We start from the raw sequence: 16,547 nt of genomic DNA on the forward strand, positions 1-16,547 counted from the left end.
TCATAAATATACAGAATGTAATTTTTCATTCTTTGAAGTGAAAAGTGACGCAGAAGGAAAAATGGATTAAATAAAAACTGATGTTAATTAACTTAGGTGAAATGTCTTCATGCATTGCTTTCTATTGCTATGAATATCATATAAACAAACATTTTTAAAAATAAACCTGTTTCAAGCTCTTAAATTGATTGATTGCCATTTCATTTAATAATTGATATAGAAAATACTTTTTAGCGAAGAGATGGAATTCGGTTTTCTTTAAATATCATATACTTGAACGACTAGTGATTTTAAGTCCGGATTTGTTATTTTTTTATTTTTGCGCTCAATGTTCTTTTCTTTTTATTGGAAAACAAATGTTTTTCAAAAAGCCAGTATTCATTTGATGAATTGTTTTAATAATAGTTTCATTGCACCCTTTTGATTTATTATTTGATTTGTTAATAATGATAAAAAACATATTTTAAAATAAGGATTCATTAAATTTATTGATAAAAATAATTCTTTTGTAACATATTATTATAAATGATTAAAAATGCATTAGAGAAGTTAAGGATTAAGTTAAAACTAAATAAATTATGCATGTTAGGATTATTATGTTTAAGTCACAATTTTAAAAAAATGTATTGCTTTTTGATTCTAATGCTAGTTTTATGTATGAATACTTTTCAATAAGTGTATATACAACACCCAATTCAAATTTTTGATTCAAAATGCATTAAAAACTTTTTAAAAAATAATATATTGTATTAAGCATGAACTATTTCAGTACTGTAAATCAGTCTTTTTGCATTCTCTGTAAAACTCATTTCCCTACACCGAGAGTAGAGAGGCAGGAAAAAAGCATCCAGAGCCGCTAAATCTCAAGGCCATTGCGTTATCGCTTAGAGCAGACTCTACTGGGAATCTCCCGCAGTTATGAAAAGTCTAATAATCCCCCCTACTTTTCCCATAGAAAAGCCTGCCGAGGGCTATGACGAGTATTTAGATAACAGCGAGCCTTTTAATCCACTGCCTAAACGGGGACCCAAAGTGATTTGTACTCGTCGTGATTTTTTTTTTTTTTTGGTTCGTCTTATTGGTGTCTAAGGGGACCTTTTGAAGCGTATTCAGGATATCTCTCATGGCCAGAAGCTGTTTGACGTTTAGACCTAAGCTCCCGAGTGCCCTGAATTGATTCTCGGAAAGCCATGTTGTTAGGGGAAAGGATAAATAAAAGTCTTTTTTTCCAAGTCAATATGAAGAAAATAATAGAATGAAAACAACAGGTAGTTAGTTTTGGCAATTGGAGATAAGAATAGTTCCATTTTCTTACAAACATATCGTATAAATTACAGTAATTTATAGAGGTAATAGTAACAATAAGAAATATTATTAGTTAATCATTGCTATTTCTATTAGTTTTAGTAATGTTTGCTTTGCATCTTTTCCATTGAAGTCAATACTTCAAAGCCTTCCCCATTAAATTTGTCAAAATATAAAATCAAACAGTTATTGAAACATACTTTGACACATGATTGTAATCGCTAATGTGCTTATTTACGATGAATAAATTCAATAGTATATAATAATACAATGTTCATCAAAAGTTCGCTTACAAATTGTACGGGTAGGTCGAGTTTACAGAAACGAGTCATTTTTACTTGAAAGAATGGAATCAAAACTCAAAGAGCTCCTTTTGATAATTAATCTTTGCATTTGAGATCCCATGTTATTTGAAAAAAAAAAAATGTTTCTGCATACCTGACTTATTCTTTAAGTCTGAATATAAACTTTCATAATTTTTTTAAAAAAATCTGTTACTTGCAAATATAAGATAATAAATTGAATGAATGTTACTAAACTTAAATTCTATATACTAATTATTATAAGTATTCTCATACAATTTCTGAACAATTATTAGATTATTTTCAGAGAATCAAATATGTGAAGGTACATTTAAAATGTCGAATTTTTTTCTAAAGTTTATTTTAAAGAATAAAAAAAAAAAAAAGATATCATCCAAAAACTTCAGAGTAATAAAAAAACTCAAAACATTGGGAAAACTGTAGTCGGAAACAGATTTATTTCCACAGCCGCTAGAGTCATTTTATAAATTTTCATTTGAAAAACTCTGAAATTTTTATGACATTTTTGGAATTTTGTTGTGCAACCTATTCAATTGTATTATTATGAATATTAGAAATTCCCTTGTGATTTTGAAATTTCAAGCTAATTCCTTGTCAAATCAATCGATCACATTGGAATCAAGACAGGAAAACCAGATCTTGCTCTATTGGAGAGAAATAAAAGGGAATAATAAAGCTTCATTAAAATGAAAAGTGTAAACCAACAGTTGATGTAGTTGAAAACTCTATCAGATGACATTGTGATTTTTGAAAGAACATCGGTATTTAATTCCTATGTATCGCATATTATTCTTCAACAGGATTATTTTTTCCAAAATTCTTTATATTAAGATTATACTTAAAAGTAGATTTTTTCTATTCTTAATATGTTGGCTATGATTAGAATAATTAGCTGAAGCGTTTACCTTTTTTTCTAGGAATGAGCCGTATGCAAATTTATTACCATTGAACATACATAGATTTATATTAAAATTTCATTTCTTTAAAATGAGTTAAGGAATATGGAATTTGAAAGCAAAAAGTGTGTGTAAGGTTTTAAAATCTGCTGACATTCGTTGACAAACTAACAATATTAACTTCTTTTCAACACATCTTTTAACATCAAACTAGACATTTGGAAATTCAATGTTATTTATATGTTATTTTAAAAACGGAATTTAAATAAATTTTTGTTCATTCTTAAATAATATCAAAATGATTTAAATTGATATTTGGAATAAATCAAATCCAAAAGCAAATAATTTACACATTTTTCATTTAAAAGATGAATTGGAGAAATGTACATTGACATTATCTTTTGGAAAGATTTATTTGCTTACATATTCTCCTGTTTTGAAACTAAAAAAGCTAAATATTTGTTTAGGGAAATATGTTAAAGTTTTAATTTTCGTTCATCACATCTAGTTTATTCGTATAAAGCGCATTTAAATTTCATTTTAAAAGAAATTAGTAAATAAATAAATAAATGAAGATTTTGAAAATATTGAAAAAAATAATGATGATGCAAAACCAAGTGAATTAAGTCTAAAATTAACGAACGTATTTTTTCAGCTTCTTAAAATCGAAGATTTTTTATCCGTTAGGCGCAAATTTTTTTTTTCCTGTTTAAGCACTAACTAAAAAGATTTTTAAACTTCAAATTAAAAAAAATTTAAAAAGTAAAAATTAAATGATTTGAAATAAAATTAAAATAAAGAAATAAAATAAATAAAAATAAGGATAAAAATTGAAATATTTTTAAAACCTCATCGAGCATGCTAAAATGCTAAACTCTCGTATTCAATAAAGCTCTACTTTCAAATAATTTATTTAATCAATCATTCAACAACAGTTTTTTTTACTACGATTATTAGATTAATCGTATTTTAATTATAAATATTTAATGATATCGACTTTTTACTCTTCGCATTTATGTATATAATAACTTTATAATTTTTAACTCACTGAATGTGGTTCACGCATCGAATAACCATGTATTCTACTATTCAGCTTAAACTAAATCATTCACAAACATTATAATTCGATATATAAATTACGTCGGACCCATAAAGATGTGAAGTGTTACATGGACATTTAGTTGAATCAATACTATAACACCATTCCAGCCGGCATTCTGGCATAGGGGTAGCGCTTATTCCCTATGATCTGGGCGTCCCGGATTCTGGCATGTTGTTCTTCTTCTGTGTTCCATCTGTGAGGTGTGTGAATGTGCCCCCCTGTAGAAAGGGGTTGTGCAAGCGAATGTGACGCATGAAGTAGCTAAGTCGCAATTTTGGTCTTAGTTGGTGCTACTAAAAAACAAGAGACGCTCACTCGCCTTAAATCGATGACAGATAACAGTCAGCGGGCTTGTATAGTGCCATAAGTCACAACAACAATTGCTCCAAAATCAAAGATGTCATCTAATTAGATAGCACAGAAAATTACGCAGTTAAGGGATTAAACAAAGATTATCTGAAGATGTGATCATTAAGTCTATGATCTCTGGATATATTTTTACCAGCAGAAAAACACAGAATGCTGAGTAAATGGTTTTACAGAGGTTGCAGAACAGAATGCAGAGAGTTGTCTTTTAGTTAACGAATATTGTTTTTACCACTTTGTACTGACTTTTAAAAACATTTTTTTGCTCTTACTGTTTTCACATTATAATTTTTTTATCCGTTTTATCTTTTTCTAAAATTAAAACTATAGTCATTGTTAGATAGCAATGCATCGTTATGTTAAATTAAATAACTCTTTATACCCTCCTAGGAGTACAGAGTTTATTGGAATAGAATTTAGTTTTAAAATACCAATAATTAGTATTTTGTGAAAGAAAACTTTCTAAAATGGAAGTTGTTTACACTCATGGAATTCTTAGAATTCTAAAATTCACGGAAACAATATTACATTATCGCCATCGAAGCAAGCACTTGTGATTTTCTATGAACTGTTAATATGAGTTATCTTTAAATTAATAATATTTCTTGCAAATGAACAAAACTCCTTATAAGATTTATTTCTTTGATGAGATGCATTATCGCCGCAATAAATATTTTTGAAAACTTTCGATTCAACTAACAAAAAGTATCCTGTTCATAAGAATTTGAAATCCTTTTGAGTATTTAACTAATTTATTTTTTTTCCTTCTTTTTCTCTTTTAAAGATTTATTACCTCTTGGCAAGAAAGATGCCGAAGAAGTTACAAGAGCTTTCCTTCAAAGAGTGTTTGACATTCTGTGGGATTTCATCAGCAAAACAAATGATAGATCGTCGAAAATTCTCGATTTCCACCAACCCAGTCAACTGAAGGAAGTCCTGGATCTTGACATTCCAGATGATCCTTTAAATCTTGATCAACTGCTTGTTGATTGCAAAGATACTCTCAAATACCAAGTCAAAACTGGTACGTAACTTTTTAGAAAATGGCTTTTTTACTTATAAAATTTACAAGTAATAAAAATGACGATGCAACTTTTTGCTTTAGAACTAACACAACAAGTAATATTCAAAAATAAAATTTAGATAAAAATAAGCTTGTCGGTATTTTAAAAGATTAGAATTTAATATCCTGCCTGAAAACTTTTTGTTAGATTAATTTATTTGATGATTCTTATATGTCTACAAAAGGGAATTATGCACTTTTAATTAAACAAATGAAAAGGAATAAGGCGTTTATAGTGAGACTGAACAAAAGAGTAAATCATAATGATGAGAACTTTTAAATGCATCAATACTTTTTCCATTTTTACCAAAGATAAATAGAAAATTTTTTTTATTAAAAATATTCTTTTCAGGTGATATCATGAAATAAGACTAAAATATAAACAGCAAACTGAAACATAAAAATTATGATATGTGTACATTTTTCAAAACTGGTAGATTTTATAGTCAATACATACGAGTAAAAATTCTAATACAATTTATATTTCCTTATTTAACCTTAATAGTATAATATAAAGATAATAGACAGAGTAATTTAGGATTTTTATTACATTTCTTTATTGCAGCTTCTTTCTATAGTACAATTGTGGTTCTGAGAGTTAATATGTAATCTATTTTCTCTTTTAAATTAGTTGATTTACAAACATTCCCCAAAATAACAAAGCATTTTGACATCATTATCTTCTGGTCGTCCATATAAACTTAAACATGTTACAATAGGTTACATAAAATTGCGGACTCTCAACACGACTGGTACTATCCTGCTTCATATCAAATTATGTTCAATACTGAAAAATGAAATCTTTAAAAAAACCCCGAAGAAAGATGCAATAGAATGAAAAAAGAAGAAAAGGATACGATTCTTTATAATTACATTGATTGTTACGCCCATATGAAAGAAAAATCGAAATCATTATATTTTTTCAGCATTGAATCTATCCTAATTAACACTTTTCGATAACGCTAAACAAGCCTTTTAGATATAACAAGATAAGCAGGGTGTTTTTTGTTTTTTTGCACCCAAAAGAAGTTTAACATCTTGTTAAATTTACAAGGCTATGATATTCAGCTGATTCTATTTGCACTAGATGATTAAAGTATTAGCTTCAAATACAAAAAGATACAAATTAGTACCTTACTTTTTTTTTTATCCATCCTAAGCAGGACTATGTTAAAATCTTGAGTGAGTCATAGATTTGACAGTGGGGACGTGACAATTTGTTTGTTTTTTTAATACTAACGAGAGATTTGGTACCTTGTTAAATGCCGCGCAACAGTTCCCCCTGCCAAGGGTTCTCCTTTCAATCAGCCAATTATTCGGTGAAGGGGACCACTTCGCCGAGATTTAATAACGGGTCTAGGACGTCGCGGGAGGCCTGTTATTTATGGACCAATTATGGACCCCTCAACTCCGTTTACCCTCTCCAATCGTCTTTCTCGCCAAGTTTCGCCAAATAGTTTTTTCTTTTTTAGTGTCTTAGATAAAACTTCATATGTTTCCTATGAGATTTGACTTTTCATGTAAAATCGTAATTTCATTCATGTGAAATCAAAATTATAAAGGAGTTTTTTTAAAGAAAAGTACATAAAAAATGGGATATATTCAGGACTTATTGTTTGAAATCAGAAAATCTTTTATTCCAATCTTTATCAATGCAGAGTAACTCTAGGCATTGACAAATATTTTCACAATGCTTTAATATATGACAAAATTTAAATAATCTAACTTTATATTTAGTTAACAAAATGCTCCAATGGGAGACAGCTTTTATTTTTTTATGTTTGTGATAATCATCAACATTTATAAATAAGGTGAACCAATTAATGAGAGCTAAGGTTAAACAATCCGGTTCACTGATCATTTTAAAAGAAATTAATTTTTAGAAATTCTGCATAATTATAATCTTTGATTTTATAAATGTGAAACCTCTGATCTTTCTTTACTTTAGTTGTGTAATGCCACTACTGTTCATTCGAGAAAGATTTAACCATTAAAAAATTGGAATAATATCAAAAAAGAAATAAAAAATTTAGCCTATTGTTTAATGAATAATTCCATAGTTTTTCTTTAGCCAAATACTTATAATATGTGATTGGAAAAGTTGTGCATTTCGAACATTACCAAACAGATCTCGTTTAAAAAATCATATACATATTTGAAGTTTTATTTCTATAGATCTGTCCCTATTTCCTTTTAAAGGCGATTGTCTTAAATGTTTCTTATGATGAGATTTTTTTCACTGGAAACTACAATGAAATTTTTAAAAAGTAGTGTAAAGCATTTTGAAAGTAAAAAAAAAAAAAATCTCTTTTCTTATTCATGCCAAACTAATTCACATAAATCCATACACATGGCCATACCAAAAATTTCGCATTTGTAAACACTAGAAACGTTTTTTTATTCTTTTCTTAAAAAATGTTGTCTTGATCGTAAATCCACTTTCAACTACTTTTAGATTACGATGTAACTGAAGAGATTCTTGTTCATAGTCATTTGCCACTCTTATTATCAAGACTACTACTTACTTCTATGAATCTCCCATACATAGGGAACCCATCAATTTCGTATAGGTCAAAATAGGTGCGATTTAGTAACTGCTTGCGATAGAAATAATCAGTAAAAATAAATTATATTCTTTCATTGGCTGAATAAAAATCTATTGTTTATGATAAAGTAAATTCGTAACTCAGCGCAAAAAAAGGCACAGCGCTCAAAAATTCTAAACATACTTAGATAAAGAAAGAAATAAACAATTAAAAAAAAATTAATTTTTGGATTGAATTTTCAACGTTTATTTATCTAGAACAAGATTAAAGTTTAAATATTGTTTCAAAATAACGATATGTTCCGTAATGATGGTGGTTATTGTCGAAATATTCTTTTTCAGGGTACATTAGAGCAGAAGTCTTAAAAGTATTTAGAACTCTTTACCCTATATGAATTAAAGAAATCCACATTTGAATGTTTATGACAGTATTTCCAGTGCTTTTCTGTTTATAATTCGTAATTAATACGCATTAAAATTGTAAATGAATTGCTTAACAGCTATGAAGGAATCATGTATATACTAAGAATAATCCATCGATCTTCGTTCTTTCTTGCAAGTTGTCAAATTACGAATGTCTTTAAATTTTGAAACACATCTTACCGATATTTGACATTATTAAAACCAAATGAGTCTTTTAATACTATACTTCCATTTTAATTACTTATTTACACAACTGAATTGTTTTTTTTATCATCATTCAAATATCCATCCCCATCCTCCTTTGGCGGTGAAAAAAGAGCAGTAAATGACACTCCACGGAGTCAGAAAGTAGGATAAGCCCTCTCATTTGTTTCGTCTAATAAAAAATACCATTTCTAGAAAAACATTTCGGGGGAAGGGTGAGACGCCAAGATCTAAAAATCACGGCTCGATGAATCCAAGCCGGTGATCCCAGCGGGGATTCTTAACGGCTTCTCAACGCATGGCTGGCCACTGCCAATTGATGGATACCGGCAGAAGATGTGACTGCCGAAAACGACCGGCCGCAGGGTTATAAAGTAAGGGATTACTGTAACCGAAGATCTGCTCCCCAGCTACTCAGCCGCTGGAAGAAGACAAATGATCTTCGAAGTTTCCGAGGTGTACAGAATGGAAACTTCTATAATGCCTACAGGGTCAGTTTTCCTTCTGAAGATGGAAATGATGATTGCTCTTAATTGAAGTGTGTATCGAATGGCTTTGGATCCGAGTGAGATAGCTTGCTGGTTTATGTAAGAACCTCTATTAAAAGAAATGAAAAATCTAATACTTTAATGCATTTACTTCTTCCAGAATAATAAAAATAAACACATGCGTGAGGTTTTGCTCCTTTAATTAAATTATTATATTTGAAAAAGATAAAATCTTAGTGGAATAAAATTCAATAGATATAAAATAAGGGATTTGTGTAAGTGAAAATTGCTTTCATCTGATAGAAGAAGTCAAAGGATTCTCGGTTTGGAAGACGTAGAAAATGGATATATCTATGTATTATATTATGTACTGAATCTATTTTCATTCTGCAGATAGAACACATTATTAATATCAATTGATGGTTGTTTTTATGTGAGTTGGACAATTCATTTGTTTATTATAAAATTAGCTGTGTTATTATATATATTTATGTTTTTGACTACTTCATCTATTTAGAGAAAAAAAAAAAACATATAAAACTTTTAAAGTGCTTACTTTACCTTTTTCAAGCTACTACCATAATACCAGATCTTTGGGCTTTGTTTCTTTTGTCAGAAATTATTATAGTGACGGAGTGATGACCTAGCTTTATGGCTTATTTTTGTCTGTTCTAGCTCTTCACCGTATATGTAAATAATGTATTCCAACAATTGCGATGAAGCATATAACCAGGATTCAAATACTTTATCATAGCCAATAGCAACTGTTGTAACTTATTCAAAATTTTGGAAAATGAACAAACAATATAATTGTTAAATCAGTCATTGATACGTATATGTCTAATTGTTTTTTTCTAAAACATTTTTCTAATAACAATTTCTCAATTAACAATCTGGGGACGAATAAAAAATTATATTTAAATGCTTTTACTATCAATCTTTACGAAATACGAAGTGTTTTCATATAATTTCCTACTTTATTTGATGAAATTTTGCAATTGGAAGTATATGTCTAATTGCATTATGTAAGAAAATAAATTATTTTTCCACTGTTTTAGTACACCCTGCTTAAAGACAGTCCAGAGCAAATCTAAACATTAAAAGTACAGCAATAAAATTTAAATCTTCCATAAGATTTTATGCTTCTTAAATTTTGAATAATAAAAAAATGGCGCACTAAATCATCTTATATCACAAATGATTATAAATCTTAAGAGAAAATTAATTTATAGATTTTAAGAATTTGCTAAAGTGAAAAGTTAAAATGCTAAACATCATTATCATTGTTTATTTTATTAGCTTTATCATAGATTATTTTAATTTAAAATAAGGAACAAATTTAAGTAATAAATTACTTTAGAAATTAGATTTTTAAAGCAAATACAGTTTTTTCACAAATTTAATAAAGTTAATTTGAAATATTTTTTGTTTATGCAATTTTATTAACAAATAAAGATTTTACTTAAGCAATTTTAAAACTTTAAGTGATATATCCTTATTTCATATAGTTTATAACAGTTTAGAATTTTTATCACTAAGAGTATAGTTTAAAAACATTATTTAAGGAAATTTGGTGCATATATCCTATATGAAGAAAAGTACAAATGAATAATTATAGCAATTCATTAATTATAAAACATAACTACAAAACTGTTTTCAATTTAAATTTTTTTACAGTTTTTTTTAAATTTTATTTTTTAAAACAGTTTTATTATTTCAAACATAATTCTTGCACTGTATAATTTCTAGTCGAATATTTTTAAACAATTAATATATGCAACTTTTCCTGCATATTCAAACTACTTATTATTTTATTTACATTATACTCCAAAATATACAGTATTCTGTAATTCACACATTTGAACGTACAGGAGAATTTGTTAACCGGATAGGATAAATCAATATACTATGATAGATCGATGATCGGAAAGCATTATTTAAATGATTTCATATACTAAATAATTCAAAAGAAAGTGTTGTTTTATGAAAGTAAGTTGAAGTTATTATTATTTTTTTTTGAAAAAGCATTTAAAGCAAAAACTAGTCCTTTTGCCTCTTTAACGTTAGAATTCTTATTAATAAAATTATTAATTATTCTTCTCTATAAATTATATAATGTGTTGTTTTTTAAAAAATAATTGGCAATGATTTTGATGCAAGATAAAAACATTTCAACTAATAAAAAAAACAATTAAACTAATAAAATGTTTAAAAAGCTCGTTCATATTGTGAAAGAATTTTCATTTAATAAACCAACGAAGAAAATACTGCAATTCAACATCACATGTCCTCGTTAGAAATTTCATGCTCTAACTTTTTTATTGTTCGATTAAATGACACCGATTATTCTCCGATTTTCTCTAAACCACTGAAGGGGGAGAGGCTGGAAATCAGAGTATTACAGAAGGTGGGGTAGATTGTCAGAGGCAGCTGTTACAAGAGCAGAGCGTCAGTTCCAGCTTTCGTTGTGTTATTAATAATCGAAATTCCCCTCGCATATCGCAATCGCTTATTTTGCCTTTCGCTGGGGTATTTGCTTTATAAAAATAATTTCTTGAAACGAAATCGTTCAAAGGAATGAATTCACTTTTTTCTTTTCTATATTAGTTTTAAATTTGATTCTAGAATTTTGACAGCCCTATTCGAATGAAATGCATTTTGATAATCAATTAATGCATTTGAAAGATCGATTTTTATGTTGCTTGTAATGATCTAGCTTTGAAAAACGTATGTCTTCTTTTTATTTCTTTTGCATTTATCCGAAGCATTTAAAAAAGCAAAAGCTAGTCTACTCACAACTTCAATTTATATCCGAATGTTATAATGATGTAAATAGAGCTATTCAACGAAGCAATAATTATATGTTTTATAAAATTATCATAAGCGTAGGAAATTTTTTCGGTTCTCTCACCATTCATAATCTTATTTCATTGAATATTTTGTTATTACTTTTTAAAACTTTACTAAACCTATACTTTTATTATAGCTATCAATTGACAATATTAATTTATTAATATTTAGTTTTACTATCTTTTCCTTTTTATCTAAAAGTATTTAACAGAAATGACAAAAAGTCCAATAAAGAGAAAAAGCAAAGAAATAGATACATTTCAGTTGGTGATTGTATTACATTCTTTAAAAAGCTTTTCTTATTTCCACTTATGCAGTCTTCTATTCTTAATATTATTTAAATGAAAAATTCAAATAATTGCACATTCCTTTTTTTAAAAGGCATTAGGAAAAATTGAAGCAATGAATCAAAATCTTTGGAAGGTATTGTTTGCGATTTAAATGTGTATATTACACAATTTAGATATATTTAAATAATCTTCCATAACACACACACACACACACACACACACACACACACACACACACACACACACACACACACACACACACACACACACACACACGATTATAATTTGATAAACCTTACTTTTTAAAATTAATGTAAATATTTAATGTCACTAAATAAAATAGTGTTACTTATAGCATACTTTAACTGAAATAAAGGTATATTCTGCTTACACAAGAAAAGAAATCTAAAACAATAATAGATAACATAAAGTTCATAATAAAAGCATTTTTGCAGAAATTTGAACTTTTCATTATGTATATGATATTTGAAAGATATCTTTTCCACTACCTTTTATAACTATTCAAAGATATTTTTTCTTCTATTAGCATATTCTACTGACGCAAACTGACGGCTAAAATCACACAAATTTGCAGACTAAATATAGAAAATGAATAAAAGTAAATTCTGCACTATTTAATATAAAGCAAACAAAGGAAAAGTAGAGAATTTGAAAGGACCTATGAAAAAATCTCTTTTAACTAAGAAGTGTTCGGCTTCTTCTGAAAAAATGAACAATATTGAAGAGAACTAGAATAGTTGAAACTCTCCAGCTCACGGTTCTAGAATAAAAATTAATCGAACTTCGAAATTTTCTCTAACAAAACGGGGGGGAGAGCAGTAACATGAATTTATATTCTAATAACATTCAAATATTCCGAATTCTCAAACTTTTTATGCCTATAATATTTCAAAATACCACCAAGAACCAGGAATTAAAGTTTCCTCTGTGAGATATCTGCTCTTTAGTAGGAAATTAAACCTTGCCAGAGATTGCAGACCAAGTCAATAAATAGCTCTGTGACTGCGGCAAACCTCACCGGAAGACGGAACACTTTTTCATCCTTATCGCGAGCAAGCTGGTAAAGCATTCACTTTCCGTGAGGGATAGTCCCGTTGGTGGTAAATTAGTTTCACAAATTAAATTTGCTCGACACAAGCCCATGTAATCAGCGTTGGAACGGCCGCACAAAACGGTCGTCCTTTCGACCAGGAAACGGGGAGAAATACAGGATAAAAATGACGTCAGAATCCAGCCAAATCAAACGGTGTTCGGTGGGAAGCACTTCGTCATTTGAGAACTGATAATGGGACAAAAGAGATTCTCCCATGGAAGGTACAGGTCCGTACAAACAGAATAAGACTGATAAAAATGAGTGTTTTTGGTCCTATCCTGGTTTCATTTTACTGGATAACTAAGTTGAAGGATGTTTTCTGATTTTGTTTTAGATCAGAACTTCTTAAACATTTTCATCTAACCACTCTATCATTTGAAAGAATATTTAGAGAGCATTGATGAATATTTATTTTTCTTATTTTATGATATAGGAATATATGAACAGGAATTAAAGGACATGAAAAAAGGAGTATGAAGCACCTATTACTGATGAACAAAAATAAACTTAACTAAACATATTTATTCGTAAAATGTTAATAATTTTATTAACTTTAATTATATTTTTTTAGCTATATAACTTTCTCAGTTAGTTTTGTTCAATAATATTGAAGAATTTGATTAAAAGAATTGAGGTTAATGTTTTTGAACACAATTCGGGATATCAAGAATTTAGTTTAACAATAAAATAATACAATTAATTTATAAATAGGTCACTGGAATCAACGCTTCGTGTTTAGTACTGTAAGAAAACTAAGTATTTCATAACAACAAATTAGTAAGAATTTATAATTAATTTATAACAATAATATTAATAAATTAAAAAGGAATAAATAATATTTAAATAACTTCTGAATTTCTTCCTCTATAATATTAAAAAATGCAAATTTACGAATCAATATTTTAAAATCAATAATTTATGGTTTAGTTATATCTATTTCAGATAATAATAAGTAGGGAAATGTATTTAAGTAAACCTTACTACAGGTAAGTAATTTTAATTCCGTTGCACTTTTCATTTTTATTACGAATGAACCATTAATTAAATGTATAAAACTCAAATTATCAAATAAATAAATAAATAAATAAACAAATAAATAAAAAAAAATAAAAAAAATAAAGATAAATAACTTATCATTTTAAACTTTTAAGTTGAAGTATCAAATTACAATATGAAACATATTATGTGAACAAATACATCATCACTTAAGGTAATTGATATTAACAAGCTGTGGAATAATTTCATTTAATAAAAACCTCTGTAACTATTCTAGATACTTGAAAACATTAATAAATATATATTTATAAGAAAATAAGAGGTATATTAATCATAACTAAGAGTGCATGAAAAGCTATCAGCTTTATTGTCAATTTATAAAAGAAATTTTATAAAATTATGATTTTTTTTCCCTTATCAAAAATGAATCATACAAATTTTAAAAGTGAAGTATTTTTATGATGATGATTCAGAGCATTTGGATTTCGTCGCCCTTGAATTTTGTTTTCTCACTATTTACTTCAACAGTTTGAAAATTTTTCTAGTAAAACATTTAATTCATGGTAAACCTTACTTTATTGAAATGAAGTTAACTAAAATAATGTTGACTATGTAATATAAAATATTTTTGATATATTTCAATGATAAAATGAAGAGACATTAATAATTTATTTTAAAACTTAGATATGAAAATGAGTGATAAGGCTGATAAGAGGTTTATATGATAATTTTTTTTTCATTTATTTTTTTCAGAAATTTTTCATTTACTTAGGGATAATTTGTCTTTTCTTCATTTACTCATACTACGTTCATTAACGTTCTTCATTTCATTCCATTAATTCTCTATTTTCCCATTTTAATTCGTCAAACAAATTTCTTTATTTAAAGTTATCAAATTTTTCTGTACTTTTAAAAGCTGAAAATAAATACATTATTTTTATTAAAAAATATAATCAATTATAATTCTAAAAAAATGAAATTCAATTTATATTCTATTATTTTCATTTCGCTTTCTAACATTTTACTTGTAAGAATGTTGCCGAGTGCATTAATGATTCTTATATTTTGCAGTATTTTAAATATTTTGGAACAATGCAGTGCCGTTATGTTTATTCCTGTTAGATTCCTAATCTATTTTATACAAAATTTTCAACTTATTGGAAAAATTCGTAAAATCATACACATAGGAAAATAGCTTTATAAATACTTATCAGTAACTTTAAAAATTATTCTGATTTATTTTCAAGGGAAGAAACTAAGTATTTTATATATATATATATATATATATATATATATATATATATATATATATATATATATATATATATATATATATATATATATATTTGAAGAAAAGTTTATCTTGTGACTCCAAAAAAGTTTCAGTTGTCTTCATTACATCCTATTTTTCGGGAAAAAATTCGAAGAGAATTTTCAACTATTCGGAAAATAAATATGTTTAAATCCAAATAAATTTACTCTGACACAACTTCCGTTTCTATGAAATTGAGATTTTAGCTGTTTTGAAAATCATCATCTTTGTCAAGGTAAATAAAAGTTTTCTTTTCCTTGAAACATTTACTTCGCGGTTCCCACAGCAAGGTTATTTTTGGCTCTTTTGCTATTAAACCTGACCCATCGCTGTAAATAATGCTGCAAAACCTCCAAGTTCCACTGAAACAAACCACCGGAAAGCTAGATTCCTAAAATTCAATTATCGTGCTCAGGGGAGAATTCGTTTTCCCGATTCAATGACTCGTAATGCAATAATCGACGACGGTAACACAGTTTATGTTATCTATTTCTTAAACTTTTCACCTAAAGTCATCGTAATTGCTTCTAACTCTTCTTATCGACAAGAATTTCGTCTATTTGGGAGTTTGGCTCTGAAATAGGGAGAGATAAATGCCCCAAGAACGAAACATTGAAATATTTCACCAAATATATGGTGTAAATGAAAAATTAACATTGAAACAAATCCTTTACAAAATTAAGCTCAGTAAATAAAATTTTACTTTTAACTTTTATCCAAATGTTAAAACATTGTAAAAATCAAAGATGAAACAATAAGGTCAGATAAAAAAAGAGAGTATATGAAATACGAAAAGAAAAGGCCAATAAGAAGACGTATGATAAATTCCTTGATAAAATAAAGATATTATCAATCATATCAATGGGGCGATTTTCAAAATGTACAAAAGAAAATCAATAACCAAGTTATTTCTTTTTTGTTCTCTGTAATGTGATTGTGTTCAAATAGTGTTACGTTTTACTGGAGTAAGAGTGGTTATTTGGAGATAGATAAAATTGAAAAACTTTCCGATAGAAAAGCATATTTACATATCAAATAAAACTGCTTTTTACCAACTTTTATTCACACAGAAACGACAGTGATTTAATTTCAACCAATCCACGGATAAAGGATAGGCTGAATGGCACAAATTTCAATTATCTCATTTGATTTATACATGCATCATACGTCAGTGGTGATGGAATGCCTTAAATTCTTAGTTTCTCTCCGTAAGAAATACTCGGAGACCTCAAAGTATCAGTGAGACAACCTACTATTAAGCAGAGTAGCC

General features: G+C 27.7%; 1 protein-coding gene across 1 annotated transcript in view; it reads left to right on the forward strand.

Annotated features, from left to right (window-relative positions):
* Positions 1 to 16,547, forward strand: part of LOC129960815 (glutamate decarboxylase-like) — a 50,358-nt gene that overhangs the window by 7,277 nt on the left and 26,534 nt on the right. Inside the window, exon 2 of the mRNA XM_056074473.1 lies at positions 4,777 to 5,016. Within this exon, the coding sequence (XP_055930448.1) occupies positions 4,777 to 5,016 (240 nt within the window). The remainder of the gene's footprint in view (positions 1 to 4,776; positions 5,017 to 16,547) is intronic.

This window comes from Argiope bruennichi, chromosome X2 (assembly GCF_947563725.1).
Source record: "Argiope bruennichi chromosome X2, qqArgBrue1.1, whole genome shotgun sequence".
Lineage (NCBI taxonomy): Eukaryota > Metazoa > Arthropoda > Arachnida > Araneae > Araneidae > Argiope > Argiope bruennichi.